This window comes from Nicotiana tabacum, chromosome 18 (assembly GCF_000715075.1).
Source record: "Nicotiana tabacum cultivar K326 chromosome 18, ASM71507v2, whole genome shotgun sequence".
NCBI classification, from domain to species: domain Eukaryota; kingdom Viridiplantae; phylum Streptophyta; class Magnoliopsida; order Solanales; family Solanaceae; genus Nicotiana; species Nicotiana tabacum.
The window spans coordinates 137,880,286-137,897,238 of NC_134097.1; the positions used below are offsets into that span (position 1 = coordinate 137,880,286).

The window sequence follows — 16,953 nt, forward strand, 5'->3', positions numbered from 1 at the left end:
CATAAAACTCCTTTTGCACCCAAAAAAACAAATTCAAAAGACATCTATTTTTAATCCAGGATACATGCCGTCTTATCCCTTAAAAGCAAATCCTGTTTCTCTCCAACCATATTGTCCATAAGACACAAAGGGGGATTGTTCTCCACACTGCCTGCTGAATTCTTGCCAGTTTTTGATGTTGCCATGTCTTCAGCAGACTTTTACATTTTGTGGCATACCCATTTAATACCATACAAATCAAGGAATAGCTCCCAACCCTGTCTTGCCACTTAATGAATGAGGAGATGATTGACTGTTTCTAATTCTTCTTCACACATATAGCATCTATTAATTAAAATAGTTCCTCTCTTCTGGATATTATCCTGAGTTAAACAAGCTTCCTTTGCTGCCACCCACCCAAAACATGCTATAACAGGAGCTTTTCATTTCCATATTGCTTTCCATGGCCAATCAGATTCATACCTCCCCTGTTGCTTCTGTAAAAGAGTATAACCTCTGCTAACTGTGAATTTCCCATCATTGCTTGCTGCCCAAATAATAGAATCTCTCCTATTGCTGTCCAAACTGACACTGTCCAGCAATTGCATTAACTGAGCGAATTCATCTACTTCCCAGTCATTAAGACCCCTCCTGAAAATCAACTGCCCAGTCATTACTCGAGTAAAAGTCTGCTACCTTCCCAGTCTTGTCAGTGGAGCATCGATATAAAACTGGAAATTTTGATTTGAGACTTCCATTCCCCATCCATACATCAGTCCAGAATTGGATATTATTACCACTCCCCAGCTCCAACTTTACAAACTGACTACATTCAATCCATAGACTACTGATAAAGTCTGCTACCTTCCCAGTCTTGTCAGTGGAGCATCGATATAAAACTGGAAATCTATGAGTTGTTTCATAACCTATTGCTTTCATGATTATATCTCAAAAGCCACCTAAATAATAGGCTTTTGTTGTGCAGCCTTAAATTCCTTACACCCAAACCTTCTCCTTTTATTCCTTTCATCACTTCCTGCCACTTAACCAAGTGGAGCTTCCTTCTATCAGCATTACCTTCCCAAAGGAATTTATTTCGCATAGCACTCAATTTTTTTCTCCACTGTTGTTGGCATTCTAATTATTGACATCAAATAAGTAGGCATACCATCCAATACACTGTTAACCAGTGTAAGTCTTCCCCCAAATGACAAGTGCCGTTTCTTCCATGGAGCAAGTTTACTCCTACACCTGTCCAGAACTCCCTGCCACATTCTTCTGGTCATTCTTTTTAGCTCCTAAAGGCAGCCCTAAGTAAGCCGTAGGGAGCTGCTCCACCTTACAACCAATAATGTCTGCCAAATCACCAATGCAATGTTCTGCGTTAATACTGAAACATTACTCTTCGCCGAGTTCACTTTAAATACTGAGAGAGCTTCAAAAGCTAATAGAACTCCTCTAAGATGTAAAATTTGATCTATCGCAGTTTCACACAAAATCAAAGTATCATCTGCATAAAGTATGTGTGAGATTTCTCCCTCACTTCTTCTACACTTCAACCCTCTGATCCATCCCAAATTTTCTGCATTTTGAAGCAGGATGCTTAGAATCTCCATCATCAGCAAGAATAGATAAGGAGACAAAGGATCCCGCTGCCTTGGCCCCCTGTAAGACTTGAAGTAACCCTGAGGACATCCATTAATCAGGACTGAAAAGTTAACTGTGGATATACAATATTTTATCCACCCAATCCATCTTTCATCAAAGTCCATTTGCTTCATGAGATATAGTAAACATGCCAATTAACATGGTCATATGCCTTTTCCAAATCTAGCTTGCAAGCCACTCCTTTGATCTTTCTTTTGAATAGATACTCCAAGCATTCATTTGCCACCATAGCAGCATCAACAATTTGCCTGCCTTTTACAAAGGCATTCTGATTATCTGATACCAGTTTTCAGCCATCAGCTTTGCAATTATTTTGTAAAAACTACTAGAGTAAGACCTATATGAAATAATTGTGTCGAACCATGATGGTATTTCAGGATTCAATTGCAACAAGGTATTCCTCTTGAACAGAACAATTTTGGTGTTATATACAACTTTGATACAACCTAGCATCCGTGGACAGGCTTACTTGCGATAAAAAAGTGCTTGACTAACTTAATTCAAGAATATTTGAACGTAAAATGCTATATATTAACTTCTATGTGTTGACAGTATTAATCATAAAATTCAGAAAGATCAAATTTCTTTTAACATTGGATATAATAAAAAGTTTAAAGTTCAATTTGCAAGGCAAACAATCTTGTTACAGCTTTTCTGTTGGGGATTTTTCCCTTGGAGAATTTCTTAAGCTTCATTAAGTTAGCAATATTAATTCAGTTGCACTAAAGAACTACACTCTATTAATATTTCAAGCATTCAAAATGATACGAACAAACACAAGGAAGCTAGTTTATGACTAATATCAAGGAACGGAAAACCCTAAACTGAAATAATTGCCACTAATTTTTGTGTATAATGCATCTCTGCTGCACTCTTTAAGAGCTATCTTACTCTAATCCTTTATTTTCTTTGATGTTCCTTTGACCTTCTACACTTAAAGGCAAGTTCTACAGAGTGGTGGTTAGACCGACTATATTGTATGGGGCTGAGTGTTGGCCCGCCAAGAAGTCTCAAATCAAGAAGATGAACGTAGCTGAAATGAGAATGTTGAGATGGATGCATGGGCACCCCAAGAAAAGACAAGATTAGGAACGAAGTTGTTAAGTAGTTAGTCATGTATAGTATCCCACATCGGGAAGTAGATACCTATTATTATGTAATCATTGTATATAAATAGGGTTGTACAACACTTTAATTAAGTAATAATATTTTTCTCCCGTACTTTCTCACATGGTATCAGAGCAATTGTGAGAGTTTATCGCTGTGCATAAATTCCAGCGACTCCGGGAAGAGTAATCAGTCAACCGGAAGGCTTTTTCCGGCAAACACAGGGCTGTTGCAAGTAAAAGGCCACTATCCATCAGTATTGTGCAAAAAATAACACCACCAGGAAGTAGATCAGAGCTCGGCGACCAACCCGTGAAAAAATCTCCAGCAGAAAAGGACGCACGCGCCCTCACGCGCCGCCGGAAGAATTTCTCCGGCGAAGCTCCGACATCCACGCGCCGGCGCGTGAGGCAGTCTCCATCCCGAATTTGGGAAAACTCCTTCAGGGCAGTGTCTTCTCTTTGCAAATCCGAGCATACTCATCCAATTTAAATCAAATTCCGACCACTTTTATATATTTTTTGCGTGAACAGTGATTTCCAAAAAAATTCTGCTTTTTCGGCGCAGCATTATAATGGCATTCGTATCAGAAGCCTTTAACTCACAATCCGTTGGATCCAATTCATTGAATCCAATCCAAATGGTTTCTTTATCGGATTATATTGAGTTCCTTCATTACAAAACATGTAAACAAACATATTCACGGATAGCTTTTGTTGTTCAAACAGATAGTAGCGTGACTTGTGTCTCCCAACCTTCAACCTCTGAGTCTTGGGTCATTGTTTCAGATGTATCTGATCATATTTCTGCCAACAAATCTATTTTCACTACTATTTCATACCCTCAATCTCTTCCAACAGTCACAATGGCCAACGGATCTCAAACCATGGCAACTGGAATAGGTAAGCAAGTCCACTTCCTTCCTTACCTTTAGACTCAGTTCTTTATGTTCCCAATAGTCCTTTTAATCTCATAATCGTTAGTCGCTTAGCCAAATCACTTAAATGCATTGTTTTATTTCTTGATGACCTTACTTTTATACAGGAACGCAGTACGGGGCAGATCATTGGTACCTAGAGTGAAACAGATTGACTTTATTACCTTATCCTTGCAAAATCATATGGACTCACATCTTGTCTTCCTTCAATAACTTGTCTTGTTACCGATTCACCAGATTTATTACATAAACGGTTGGGACATACCAGTTTGTCAAAACTTCAGAAAATGGTACCTGGTTTATCTCACTTGTCCACTTTAGAGTGTGAGTCATGTCAGCTCGGTAAACATACCTGCTCCCATTTCCCTTGGCCTCTAGATAATCGAGTAGAGTCACCTTTGGCTTTAGTCCATTCAGATGTTTGGGGTCCTAGTCGGGTCAGTTCTACATTGGGATTCCGCTACTTTGTCAGTTTCATTGATGATTATTCCAGATGCACTTGGATATTTTTGATGATAAACCGGTCTAAGTTGTTCTCTATTTTCCAGATCTTCCACGCTGAAATTCAAAATCAATTTGGGGTTTCTATCTGCACATTTCGTAGTGATAATGCCCTAGAGTATTTGTCTTCCCATTTCAGCAGTCTATGAACTCTCATGGGATTATTCATCAAACATCGTCTCTGTACACATCTCAACAAAATGGGGTAGCTGAAAGAAAGAATAAACATTTTATTGAAACTACTCGTACCCTACTCATACAATCTCATGTTCCGTTGCATTTTTGGGAGGATGCAGTTCTTACATCTTGCTATCTTATTAATCGTATGTCATCTTCAGCTATCCAGAATCAAGTTCCATTCTCTGTCCTATTTCCCCATTTACCTTTATTCTCTTTTCCACCCTGTATCTTTGGAAGCACGTGTTTTGTTCATAACCTTACTCCAGGAAATAATAAGTTAGCTCCTCGTTCTCTAAAGTGTGTATTTTTGGGTTACTCGAGAACGCAAAAGAGGTATCGATGCTATTCTCCTGACCTCCAGCGGTACCTTATGTCCGCTGATGCCTGATGTTACCTTCTTTGAAACCAATCATACTTCACAGGTCCAGGTAATCACTTAGATATTTCTGAGGTGCTACCAGTTTCATCTTTTGGAGATTCAGTCACTATCTCCCATTCATCTTCCTCTACAACTCCAGCTCCACCACCTACAGCTCCAGTTGCAGCTCCACCACCTACAGCTCCAGTTGCAGCTCCACCACCTACAGCTCCAGTTGCAGCTCCACCACCTACAGCTCCAGTTACAACTCCACCACCTATAGCTCCAGTTGCAGCTCCACCACCTATAGCTCCAGTTCCTCCGCATAATCCAATTCAACCTTCTGCAACTCCACCACTCTTGACTTATCATCGTCGTCCACATCCAGTATCAGGGGGAGTCTAGTGGTCTTGTATGCCGATTGCGCAGGTCACTATATGGTTTGAAACAGTCCCCTCGAGCTTGGTTTGGTAAGTTCAGCACAGTTATTCAGGAGTTCGGCATGACTCGTAGTGAAGCTGATCACTCTGTGTTTTATCGGCATTCTGCTCCTAATCTTTGTATTTATCGGGTGGTTTATGTTGATAATATTGTTATTACTGGCAATGATCAAGATGGTATTACTAATATGAAGCAGCATTTCTTTCAGCACTTCCAGACTAAGGATCTGGGCAGATTGAAGTATTTTCTAGGTATTGAGGTCGCTCAGTCTAGCTCAGATATTGTTATTTCACAGCGGAAGCATGCCTTAGACATTCTTGAGGAGACTAGAATGATGGGTTGCAGACCTGTTGACACTCCTATGGATCCGAATGCTAAGCTTCTGCCTGGACAGGGGGAGCCTCTTAGAGATCCTACGAGATAGGAGGTTGGTTGGAAAACTGAATTACCTCACAGTGACTAGACCTGACATTTCTTTTCCGGTGAGGGTTGTAAGTCAATTTATGGATTCTCCCTGTGATAGTCACTGGGATGCAGCTGTTCACATTCTTCGGTATATAAAGTCAGCTCCAGGCAAAGGGTTACTGTACGAGGATCGAGGCCACGAGCAAATTGTTGGGTACACAGATGCTGATGGGTAGGATCACCTTCTGATAGACGTTCTATGCTTGGATATTGTGTTCTAGTAGGAGGTAATTTGGTCTCTTGGAAGAGCAAGAAACAGAATGTAGTTGCTCGATCTAACGCCGAAGCCGAATATCGGGTCATGGCTATGGCAACATGTGAGCTAGTTTGGGTCAAGCAGTTGTTCTAGGAGTTGAAGTTCGGAGAAATCAGCAAGATGGAACTGGTGTGTGATAATCAAGCTGCTCTTCATATTGCGTCAAATCCGGTGTTCCATGAGAGAACGAAACACATTGAGATCGACTATCACTTTGTTAGAGAAAAGATACTCTCAAGAGATATTATTACAAAGTTTGTAAAGTCGAATAATCAGCTAGCAGATATTTTCACTAAGTCTCTTACTGGTTCTCGTATTAGTTAAATCTGTAACAAGCTCGGTACATATGATTTATATGCACCGGCTTGAGGGGGAGTGTTAAGTAGTTAGTCATGTATAGTGTCCCACATCGGGAAGTAGATACCTATTACTATGTAATCACTGTATATAAATAGGGTTGTACAACACTTTAATTAAGTAATAATATTTTTCTCTCGTGCTTTCTCACAGAAGTTATTATGGATAAGGTGGGAGTGGCCCCCCCGTGGAGGACAAGTTGCGAGAATCGAGACTGAGATGGTTTGGGCATGTGAAGAGGCAAGACATAGCTTCCCCAGTTACGAGGTGTGAGAGGTTGACCATGGCGGGTCTGAAGAAGGGTAGGGGTAGGCCTAAAAAGTATTGGGGTGAGGTGATTAGGCAAGACATGTCACTCAGTGGCGAAGCCACATGGTCATAAGGGTGGTGAATTGACCACCCTTCGTCGAAAAATTACACTATGTACATAGGTAAAATATTACATTTTAGAGGTATATAACACATATTGAACACCCTTTGTCGTGAATTTTTTTCACTTCCTTTAAATTTGAACACACTTGGGAAAATGCCTAGATTCGCCACTGATGTCACTGCTTCAGCTTACCGAGGACATGATCCTCGATAGGAAAGTGTGGAGGACGAGTATTAGGGTGGAAAGTTGAGAGTTAGTCGTGAGTCGCTCCTAAGCTTGCCTGTTTTACTGGTTCTATTGTTGTATTTTCTTATTCCTGTTTCCTATTCGTACATGTTGTGTTATTCGTTTCCATTACCATGCTATCTTGTTGTTACAATTGTTTGTTGCTTTAGTTTCACTGTTCCTTGAGCCGAGGTTGGTCTTCTGGAAACACTCTCTCTATCTTCGTAAGGTAGGGGTAAAGTCTGCGTACACACTACCCTCACTAAACCCCACTTGTGGGATTACACTGGGTTTGTTGTTGGTGGTGTTGTTGTGATGTTCCTTTGACCTCCTAGTGCTAACCTAGACGCACCAAATCCTTAACATACACAGTAAACTTGCTAAAATCAATCACAGCAAGAACCCTTATTAGACACAGGCGCGGATGTAGTGTATAATTTACGGGTTCAACTGCACCCATAATTTTCGACGCGGAGTAAAAATTTGCATGTAAAAATTCATTAAAATTGCAAAAATAGTAGATATGAACCCATAATTTTAAAAATATAATGGGTTCAATGTTAAAAACTTTAAAATTGACCCCATTGGATTTAAATCCTGGATCCGCCTCTAGTTAGACATTCGTATCCAACTACAAGAAGGACAAAAAGTGTGTTACATTTGATCTTACTCAGTGAAATTGAGATCCTCCAATCATTTATTTTCATCTAAAAGTCTAAATACCAACTACAAAGCTGAAGTATGAAGTACACTTCTCTAATGTCAGCATAAAAGATTAACTCCAGTTGACAGCAAAATGCAGAAGTAAATGGCTGATCTGAATCTAACTAGCGCACCTTAATTTTGCAAGCCGATTCATGCATGTTGCAGCAGCATGTGACTTGTAGTCCCTCAACAGAACAGAGTATAGACCATCCTTATTTCCATTTCCTGTTGTCATCTCACACAAATAACAACTACTGTCACTTCATTATTGATTACGGTCTTGAAATCCAAAAAAAGAACAGACCATAAGTTAAAAGGACAATACACGTGAGAACTCCTTCCAATGTAATCAATCAAAGGGTACGAGAAAAGATTAAGGCTGTGCTATAGCAACAATAGTGCATAAGCAGGTGGCGTTTTGCACATGTACCTCATGAGGGGAATCAACAAAATCAAATTATATGGCAAATAATATAAAAATTATGTCAGTTTCGATTGAATGGGCACTAAAGGTAAACTGACCTAATGTAGCCTTCCCGAGTTGCCCGCTGATCAGTTCACTATTTCGGAAATAAACAAATCCATCACTTGGGCACATTGTTTCCCCTTTCCCGCTGTAACTCTTTTCTGTGACTGTTAGATTTACATAGACTCTCATCTTTGAATATGGACGCAGCAGCACGCCAAAGAGTTGTTTCCCAGTCCAAAGCTCAACCGGCTGTAAAAAGCCATCTCAGTCATTCGAACATCCAAAGACAAGACAAACAGTAAATTCTACTGGCTTCAGAACGTAAAAAAAGATGGAAACAAAACTCAACCAAACCATACCTACTAATAAAAAAAAAAAGAAGGGTGTGCACTATGATTTTGGTTAGTGCTAATATGCATATTCCAATCCAAATCAAATATCTAGGAAGAATGATGATTTGTTGCTTCCGCCAAAAGCTTCAAAGATCAAAATTTTCAATCAAATGATATTTTTGAATTTTAGCAGTATTAACATAAAAGGTCAAATGTCACTAATAGTTTCCTTAATTAGGGCAACTACTCTCTTCGCTAACTCTATGTTGCCAAAGAATAAAATAAACTAAACGATATTAAGAAAATACGGAAAGAAATTGTTGAAACAACTGCCCCCAGCCATTCTCCAAAGCACCTCTCTCAAGGACCACATCCCCCCCCCCCCCCCCCCTCCGATTTCCTTTTCTTCCTCTCAATTACACACTTATCTACTACTTGGGTTAACACAATCTCTCTCTGTGTGTGTGTGTGTGTGTGAGAGAGAGAGAGAGAGAGAGAGAGAGAGCACATTAGGGGGGGAAGTATGGCCATCTACGGACTATTCCACCCACAAATCCGACAAGCCCTCATGAGACACAGGTCAAAAACCTAATTCCAGAGTACTACTTTATGATGAACTACAAAGGCCTCGCATGCTTCTTTACTGACAGATGGAAAGAGGCACCGACGCATACTTGCAAAGCAAAAAAGTGGAGATCTGCTGATGGTGTGGGTAAGGAAGTCCCATAACCAGCAAATTCCTAAAAAGTTCTTGCCATAATGAGTCTACAAAAGCCTCACTGTTATATCTTTACTGAAAAATACAAAGAGGTAGCTAGTAACTACACATGCTTGCAAAAGCTAAAAGGTGTTAGTCTGCTTATGCTGGGTAAGGCAGCCCCAAGACCAACCAAAAAAAAGGAAACAAAAGTTCATTGCCAGCCCATCCGATTCTTTGCACACCCTTTCCACAACCACTACACTGCCTTCCCTTCACAGCAGATTGGGAGTGTCAATTTTTTTCAACCCCCTAGGAAACATATATTTTCCTCAGAAAACCATGTAAAGACCTGTTGATCACCAAGCCAGCATTCCAAAGTAAAGCCGTCCACGCTTCCAGGGAATAAAGTAGTCGCAGAAACTAAAAACATGGACAATAGATGAGAAATAAGGGAAGACAAGTTTTTTATGCATATATGCTTTTATAGACTTTAAACAATGCTTAAAACATTCTTCCACTGTAAGAGTATATACGCAAACAGTATTCTAACTGTAGAAGTGTGTGACCAGATGCAAAATCAAGAAGGTCAAGAATCCAAGAAATTCAAGAAGCCAAGAATCCATTCAAGATTAGGATTTCTTTTCCTTGAAGATTAAGATTTCTTATTTCTTGTTTCGTAGTAATTTAATTCTTGTTTCGGTAGGATTATATTTATAGTCTAGTCAAACTAGGATTGTTAGTTAATATCCCATCCTTACTAGAATACCCCATGTTATCAAAGGCGAAAAGCGCAAAAAAGCTCTAAGGTCCGTTGGGGTTTTTAATCGCAAAGCGCAAATAAAGTGTGGGCTTTAATGAAAAAGGCGCAACCGGAGAAAAAGTAAAAATATGTATATGTAGTCCAAGCTTAATAATTATACGCATAAATAACAAATATATGGACAAAAAAATTGCAAAATATTTATGATAAAGTGAAATATCAATTGTTTAATGACACATTTTCAGGATTACACTCATTGACAAGGAAAAGTATGCCTTAGACCTTTGATGCCACACTAAAGCGCCCACAAAGCGAGGCGAAGCGCTCAACATGCTTTGAGCCTCGCTTCAGGGTTTAAGCGCGCTTTTGACAACACTTATACCTTTTCTTATTTTAGTTAGAATAAGTTTTTCTTAACCTTTTTCTTATTCTAGTTCAACTAGGATTAGTTTTCCTTAACCTCATCAATTATACTCATTGTAAGGCCTATTTAAAGGGCTCAATATGCTGAAAATAAACATTGGTGATTAGTTTCTTTGAGCATTAGCTTCAAAACGTGATTGACTCTTTCGTTTCCTCTTCTTCGCTCATTCAACGCTTCTTGCAATCTTGTGGGATTGAGGAACGTGTGGGTGGGGTTTCTTTTCATCTTACATTCTTCTAACGTGAGTTTGAAGAACGCTTTCGCTCGTTTTGTGAAAAAACTTTCGCAGGGTGCTTTTGTTTTTCTCTCTTCTTTGTGCTTGAGAGGTGCAAAACTTTGAAAGTACATCACCATCTCATCTAAAAGCTTAAGATATTAGAGATAGCATACTTTATTTACTTAATTGTCTTTTCACACGCCCCCTCCACAGGCTTCATTCATATTTTCATTGGCCAAGCACGTGGAAATTCATTCTCTGTAATGATTGCAGTGAGACTCGAACACAGGACCTATGCCTGCTCTGATACCATGTTGAAGTGTGTGACCATCTCATCTAAAATTTCAAACTATTAGAGAGAGCACACTTTATTTACTAAATCGTCTCTTCAACACTAACATTCTAACATAAAAACAATAAAAAAGATATCAATTGAACGGAAAAAAGAATTAATTGAAAGAATACCTAAACTTCTAAAATTAAAAAAATGCAAATGGCACATCCATATGCATAATATTTGTGAAAGCACTTCCAGGAAAAGTATTTCATAATTGATTTATTCTTGATAATCATTGCAGTTCACATGTTGAACTGTGCAATTGCTACTTAGAATTTTCAAAGTTCTGTGAAAACACTTCATTGGCTTGTGAAACCTTATGTCTGATCAATCATCAATCAAGTTGGAAACATGAAAGGAGCACATGGAGGAATAGAAAGAGGATCAAAGAAGAATGTTTGAAAATGAAAACTTCATCAATTAGGCAGCAAGCAGAAGTAAAAGTTCACAAACTCTTTCGAAGTTACCAACCTTAATCAGTGCTGGAGTTGGTAAATCTATAGGATCCATTCCGTCGCCCATATATGAGCATATAAGTGAAAAGGAAGCGCGATCATAGAATGTGTCCTTCCTCGTGATGAGAAAGGAAGACGTCAAAAAATCCTGGGTAGAAGCAACCAAAATTTCTCCACTCTTCGGAGTGCATAAATTGTTTTGAACCTGCATTACCATCACAAACACTTGAAGGAGAAAACTAATGTAGGGACAAGCAAAGAACAAGTTCGATATTTCTTCATATCCTGTTTTGGTCATAGTTAGAGGATATCGAAACAATTTCTGCCCCATTATACACAAAATATCATGAAAAAATAGAGTTTTGAAGGGTCTGCCTTTTAAGTTTCCAATTATAATTTTCAGGAATTTTTTTTTATAGCCAATTATCAGTAAACTTTCTAACCGAAAAGTAAGATTACTAAAGCATAGATAATGAAACCTTGACCTCACATAAAAAGCCTTGAGAAAAAATCTGGAATAAAGGAAAATTAGAAGAAGAACCAAATCCCTCCCCCTAGATCTTGTAACATATGCCTATACATCCAATTAAATAACTTCAGCTAGGAAGCAGCAGCTAGGGATGTCATCATGATATAAGATGACACCATCCTGATACGCCAATGGAGCTTTCAGACAGACAACACCATTGACAATGGAACAAGCAAATCTATATTTTATCCCCAACAGGAAACGAAAGTATCGATCACAAAAAGATTGAGTAGACAGGGGAAAAGATAAGTCACCTTGCTTTGGGAAAGGGAAAAAGCAAACTACATCGAGAAAATGGAGATTTTGAGACATCACGGTCGTCAGTCAAATAGATGTCCTGAAGCAGTAAACTCTAACAGCTTGTTTGGATTGTTGTTACATATCGTTTTATAATGTATCGTATCATATTGTATTGTATTGTATTGTTTGATAAATACAATATTTGGATAGATTGTATCGTTTATCGTCGTTTCATGATGTCATGCACCGACAATATGAAGAATAAACTTGCAATATTACTAAGAAAAAATAGGAATATGGAGTAAAATTATTATATAAAAGAGTAGGGTAAAGGATAAAATATGATTATTTAATAATAAGGAAGGGCAAGATGAGAGAAAAAAAGCAAGGTAACGCCGCCGCCACACCAAATCCGTCGTTCCATAAAGTGACTTTTCATCATTATGTACGGACGGATTTGACGATACGATACAATAAAATTTAAGTAACAATCAAAACAAACATTGTATTTAAAGTGACAATACGATACAATACAATAGGTAACAACCATCCAAACAAGCTGTAAGCTGCATAAATGGAATGAAAACACCCAACCCGGCATATCATCATCCCATATTGAATCTAAATTTTTGGTTCTTCCCAGAAATTGTACTACATTATGTATATAAAATAAAACTGTGGACCATACCAAGAAATTTTTTATTGTGAGGACTATACCAAGCAAATTACTTCTCTTAAAATTTGAATACAATTGAAAATGTTAGTCAAAACAGACTTTGTATCGGTTGGATAGTATATGCCATATTTCTGTCTTAGTCCAACCACAAAAGGTTGACACTTTTCTCAACACATCAAATGTTTACCCTCAAAACACTAAGATGCCGCCTTTTCTCAACTGGACTTCTCTTTTTCACATTACTATTAATTCAAATACTTGTCTAGCTAACTCAAACCACTACCATTTTACTCAATTCTTCACATATGTCAGGTAAAGATGGACGGAAGGAATAAACTTACCCCCATTAACATAAGAGCCTCTGTTCTCGCCTCTTCTGTTTGTGGCACATGCATATTCATCTCGTCCCCATCAAAATCAGCATTATAAGGATTGCATACAGATTCATTAAATCTCAATGTGCGCCATGGCATTATCCTTGCCTGACGGAAAAATTAAAAATTTAAAATTTAAAAGCAGAATTAATCCACTGCCCGCACGAACAAAACGTCCATTCACACATCATTTGATCAAATAATAGTCACCCGATGAGACATGATTGACATCCTATGAAGACTTGGCTGTCTGTTAAACAGGACTATATCTCCATCTTCCAGATGCCGATCAACAATATAACCAAATTTCAATTCATCAGCATGACGCTTTCTAGAAGAGAACATCAACGATCTGCATTATACAATTAAGACAGGCTTTAGAAGATTTATGGATGTGTTTTACAGGAAGGGGTTAAAAAAATTAATACTTCATACATCTCAGTTCCATCAGGATGCTTGATAAACTTTGCACCAGGATATTTATTTGGTCCATTACGAACACATTGCCTCAACTTCTCTATGTTGTGCTGTGAAACTCGCTCAGGATATGTCAAAATTCGAGCCATCAGTATTGGAATGGCAACCTGCATATTTATTTGTGATTCTACCTTCACAGTGAAATAAAACGACCAATATTGATCAAACAATAGTTTCATGGCAGACCTCTGTAATTTTCAAATTTGGATCAGGAGATATAACAGTTCGGCCAGTATATTCCACACGCTTCCCCGAGAGATTTCCACGGAATCGTCCCTGCTTTCCTTTAAGGCGTTGAGTGAAACCACTCATTGGTTTACTAGCTTGCAAATGTAGTGGCACTCCACGAACATCACTGTTTATATACTGTGCAACTTCCATTTGCAGACCAACCCAAGCATTCTATATCAAAGTTGTAACATCTAGTAAGCCAAAAAAACAGGAAGGTAGCATGAATAGGCAGAAAACATCTGGTCCTAATGCATCAGAAAATTGACAATTATCCATGCACGGTACAAAACTTCCAAATAGCTCTAACGTTTGGAAAAACCCTGCCTGTTACGCGCCTCGAGTGCAGCCTAAATAGACACCTTTTGCTGACATATATCTCTCATAGGAAAAGCTCATATTAAACATTCAGTAACTATGTCAAACCAATGTCAAAAAATGCATGATCATTTTGTAGTGTTCACCAGGGAATAGAAAGCTTGGCACACAGTTAGCAGGATTGATATCTAGACTCTCGAGTGACTGCCATAGTGTTCAATAAGACTATAAAAAGAAACAGGTATATCTTTCCAAAAGGAGATAATTTGGTGAAGTAGTGCTAGGATTTGGCAGAACTAACAAAACTACCAGACAAACCTAGTCGAATCGCTTATACAGTAGTTAGATTCAGAAATCTACCCGACACTATCCTAGACATTTAATCTTGAAGACACAGTAATTTGCAATAGTGTGCGGATATACCAAGATTTAACAAAAGCACAAGGCTTTTCCGTTTCAACAGTTCTAAAACAATTTGATAAATAATTTACCTAACATAGGTTTAAAATCTATTGTTGCAGCTATCTCCACAGGTATAAATGGATAAATTCTCAAATTCATATTATGGAAGTAAAAGGTCAATTTGGATAGGAGAGAATGTAACCCTGGTATTAGTATTCACCCCCTGAGGACAACTTAAACTGCTAAGCCAGCAAGTGCAAAGGACTAACCCACCAGTGTTAAAGTGCATAATATATGAAAGAATTCCCATCAGTTGTAATTTGCATGCTATTGCATCATAAATATCTTAAAGTACATCTCTAACTTAGAAATAAAGTTATCAACTGGTGCTTTTCCACAGCCGGCAAAAGATGATGCTAGAAATAACATGCTGAGAACCTGATAAGAGTTAACAGAAACTGGCATGGTGAAAAAAAGCTGGCAGAAGCAGAAATTCTCATGTGGTCGAGTACAATTTTCACCAAATGAGCTAGTTTTTGAGGCTGAATCAGACTCAAGGTAAATGTTCTTCAGAATTAACAAAGTGTGTCTGAGATACCACACTAAAGACCTAAGCATCCAACTGAAACATTCATGCAAAGGGTGAAGCGGCCCAAAATCTTTATAATTTGGATGTTCTTATTTATCTAATGAGGATTTTATATAACTCAACAACTTCAATAAGGAGTAAGACCAATTGAGATTCCTCTTAACACTCTACTCTATACTTGTTGTAAGAAAAACCAACCACAAATAGCCACCCACAATTATGGAACGGGAGATATAATCATATTAGGTTTCTGAACATCACTTATAAGAAAATGGACTCCTAAAATGTCGATATGCAATGTAAAATATTTTGGCAATGGGTGAGATGCAATAGATATCAAAACATGCCTAGTACTTCTCATTCCAGTATGCAGAGTTCGACTATAACATAGCAGCAATACAGCACATATTGAATATAAAGTCCATGAAAAGTATATTAAGATTTCCATCTAATTAACCAAAAAAAGAAGCTACAAAAAGCTGATAATTGATAACACTGAATCATTGATTTTCAAAATGAGAAGGAAGTCTTTGATCACAAAAGATCAGGAAGTGAACTAAAAAATACCAGACTCTTGTTTTGAAAACTGGTATCAGAAATGTCTTCGAGAAGTCTGGCATTTTCTTGAATAATACGCTTAAGCCTCTCTGTGATGTCGTTCTCATTGCTGCAACATGCAATTGAACAACTTCAAGGCATTAACAAAAGTATTTGAATCATACGGTGACTGATAATAACACTACAAAGGACAAAGCTTCATGTGGTAATTTGAGAGTCTATATCAACGTATTAATCATGAAAAGCTGAATGATTTGGCCATAAAATCAGGACTCGAGTTTCATAGACTAAAAGTTAACACTGAAAATTGTTGTTCAATATCACAAAGCAATAAAACTATGCTTAGTCCTCATTTGTTTACAATTAATGAAGGTCTAAATCTTAATCATTCATATCTCAGTCATTAAGTGTGTTTATTTTTTAGGTCTGAATCCTAATAATCAGATCTCAATCATTAAGTGGTAATTCAAAGATAATAACACTGCAAAGGACAAAGTCAGACTTCAAGTGGTAATTTGACCATCTATCAGAATATGGATAGATATATCAACGTGTCAATCATGTAAAGCTACAAAAATGAGAGGAATATCGGCCATAATATTAGGAATCAAGTTTCCGTGGACTATAAATTAACGCTGAAAATTGTTGTTCACAATCACAACGTAATTAAACTATGCTTAGGCCTCATTGTTTGCACTCAATGAAGGTTTGAATTTTAATCATTCATATTTCAGTCATTAACTAAAGTTTGTTTTTTATGTCTAAATCTTATGGCATGTTTGGCCAAGCTTCTCTAAAGTCAAAAGCACTTTTTTCAACCAAAAAAAAAGTGCTTTTTTTTTAAAGTTGAAGTGTTTGGCCAAGCTTTTAGAAGAAAAAAAAAGTGTTTTTGAGTAGAAGCGGTTTTGGACAAGTAGAAAAAAATAACTTCTCCCCAAAAGCATTTTTGAGAAAAATACACTTAGAAACACTTTTTAAAAGCTTGGCCAAACACTAATTGCCGCTCAGAAGTGCGTTTTAAATTAATTAAGCCAAACACAAACTAAAAGTACTTTTGGAAAAAGTAACACTTCTCAAAATAAGCTGATTTTGGAGCTTGGCTAAACAGGCTATTAAACATTCATCTCTCAATCATTAAGTGTGACTATTTTTTTATTTTACAACCATTTGATGGGTCTGAATAAATCTGAACTATCAAGACTTACAACAAAGTATTAATATCATTAAGATGCTACCCATTCTGAGATTTCTGCAAAAATGGCATTTCACCACCACTTCATCCACTTTCATCGCTAATCGTCGTCATCGCCAGTAGC

At 37.8% G+C, this 16,953-nt stretch overlaps 1 protein-coding gene across 1 annotated transcript in view; it reads right to left on the minus strand.

Moving 5' to 3' along the window:
* The window catches only part of LOC107790357 (DNA-directed RNA polymerase III subunit 1), a 41,005-nt gene that overhangs the window by 13,364 nt on the left and 10,688 nt on the right, over positions 1–16,953 (minus strand). The window contains exons 7-14 of the mRNA XM_075237334.1: positions 15,647–15,746; positions 13,729–13,944; positions 13,501–13,649; positions 13,276–13,417; positions 13,033–13,173; positions 11,263–11,451; positions 8,075–8,270; positions 7,684–7,777 (exon numbers count right to left, since the gene is read on the minus strand). Coding sequence (XP_075093435.1) covers positions 7,684–7,777; positions 8,075–8,270; positions 11,263–11,451; positions 13,033–13,173; positions 13,276–13,417; positions 13,501–13,649; positions 13,729–13,944; positions 15,647–15,746 — 1,227 coding nt within the window. The remainder of the gene's footprint in view (positions 1–7,683; positions 7,778–8,074; positions 8,271–11,262; positions 11,452–13,032; positions 13,174–13,275; positions 13,418–13,500; positions 13,650–13,728; positions 13,945–15,646; positions 15,747–16,953) is intronic.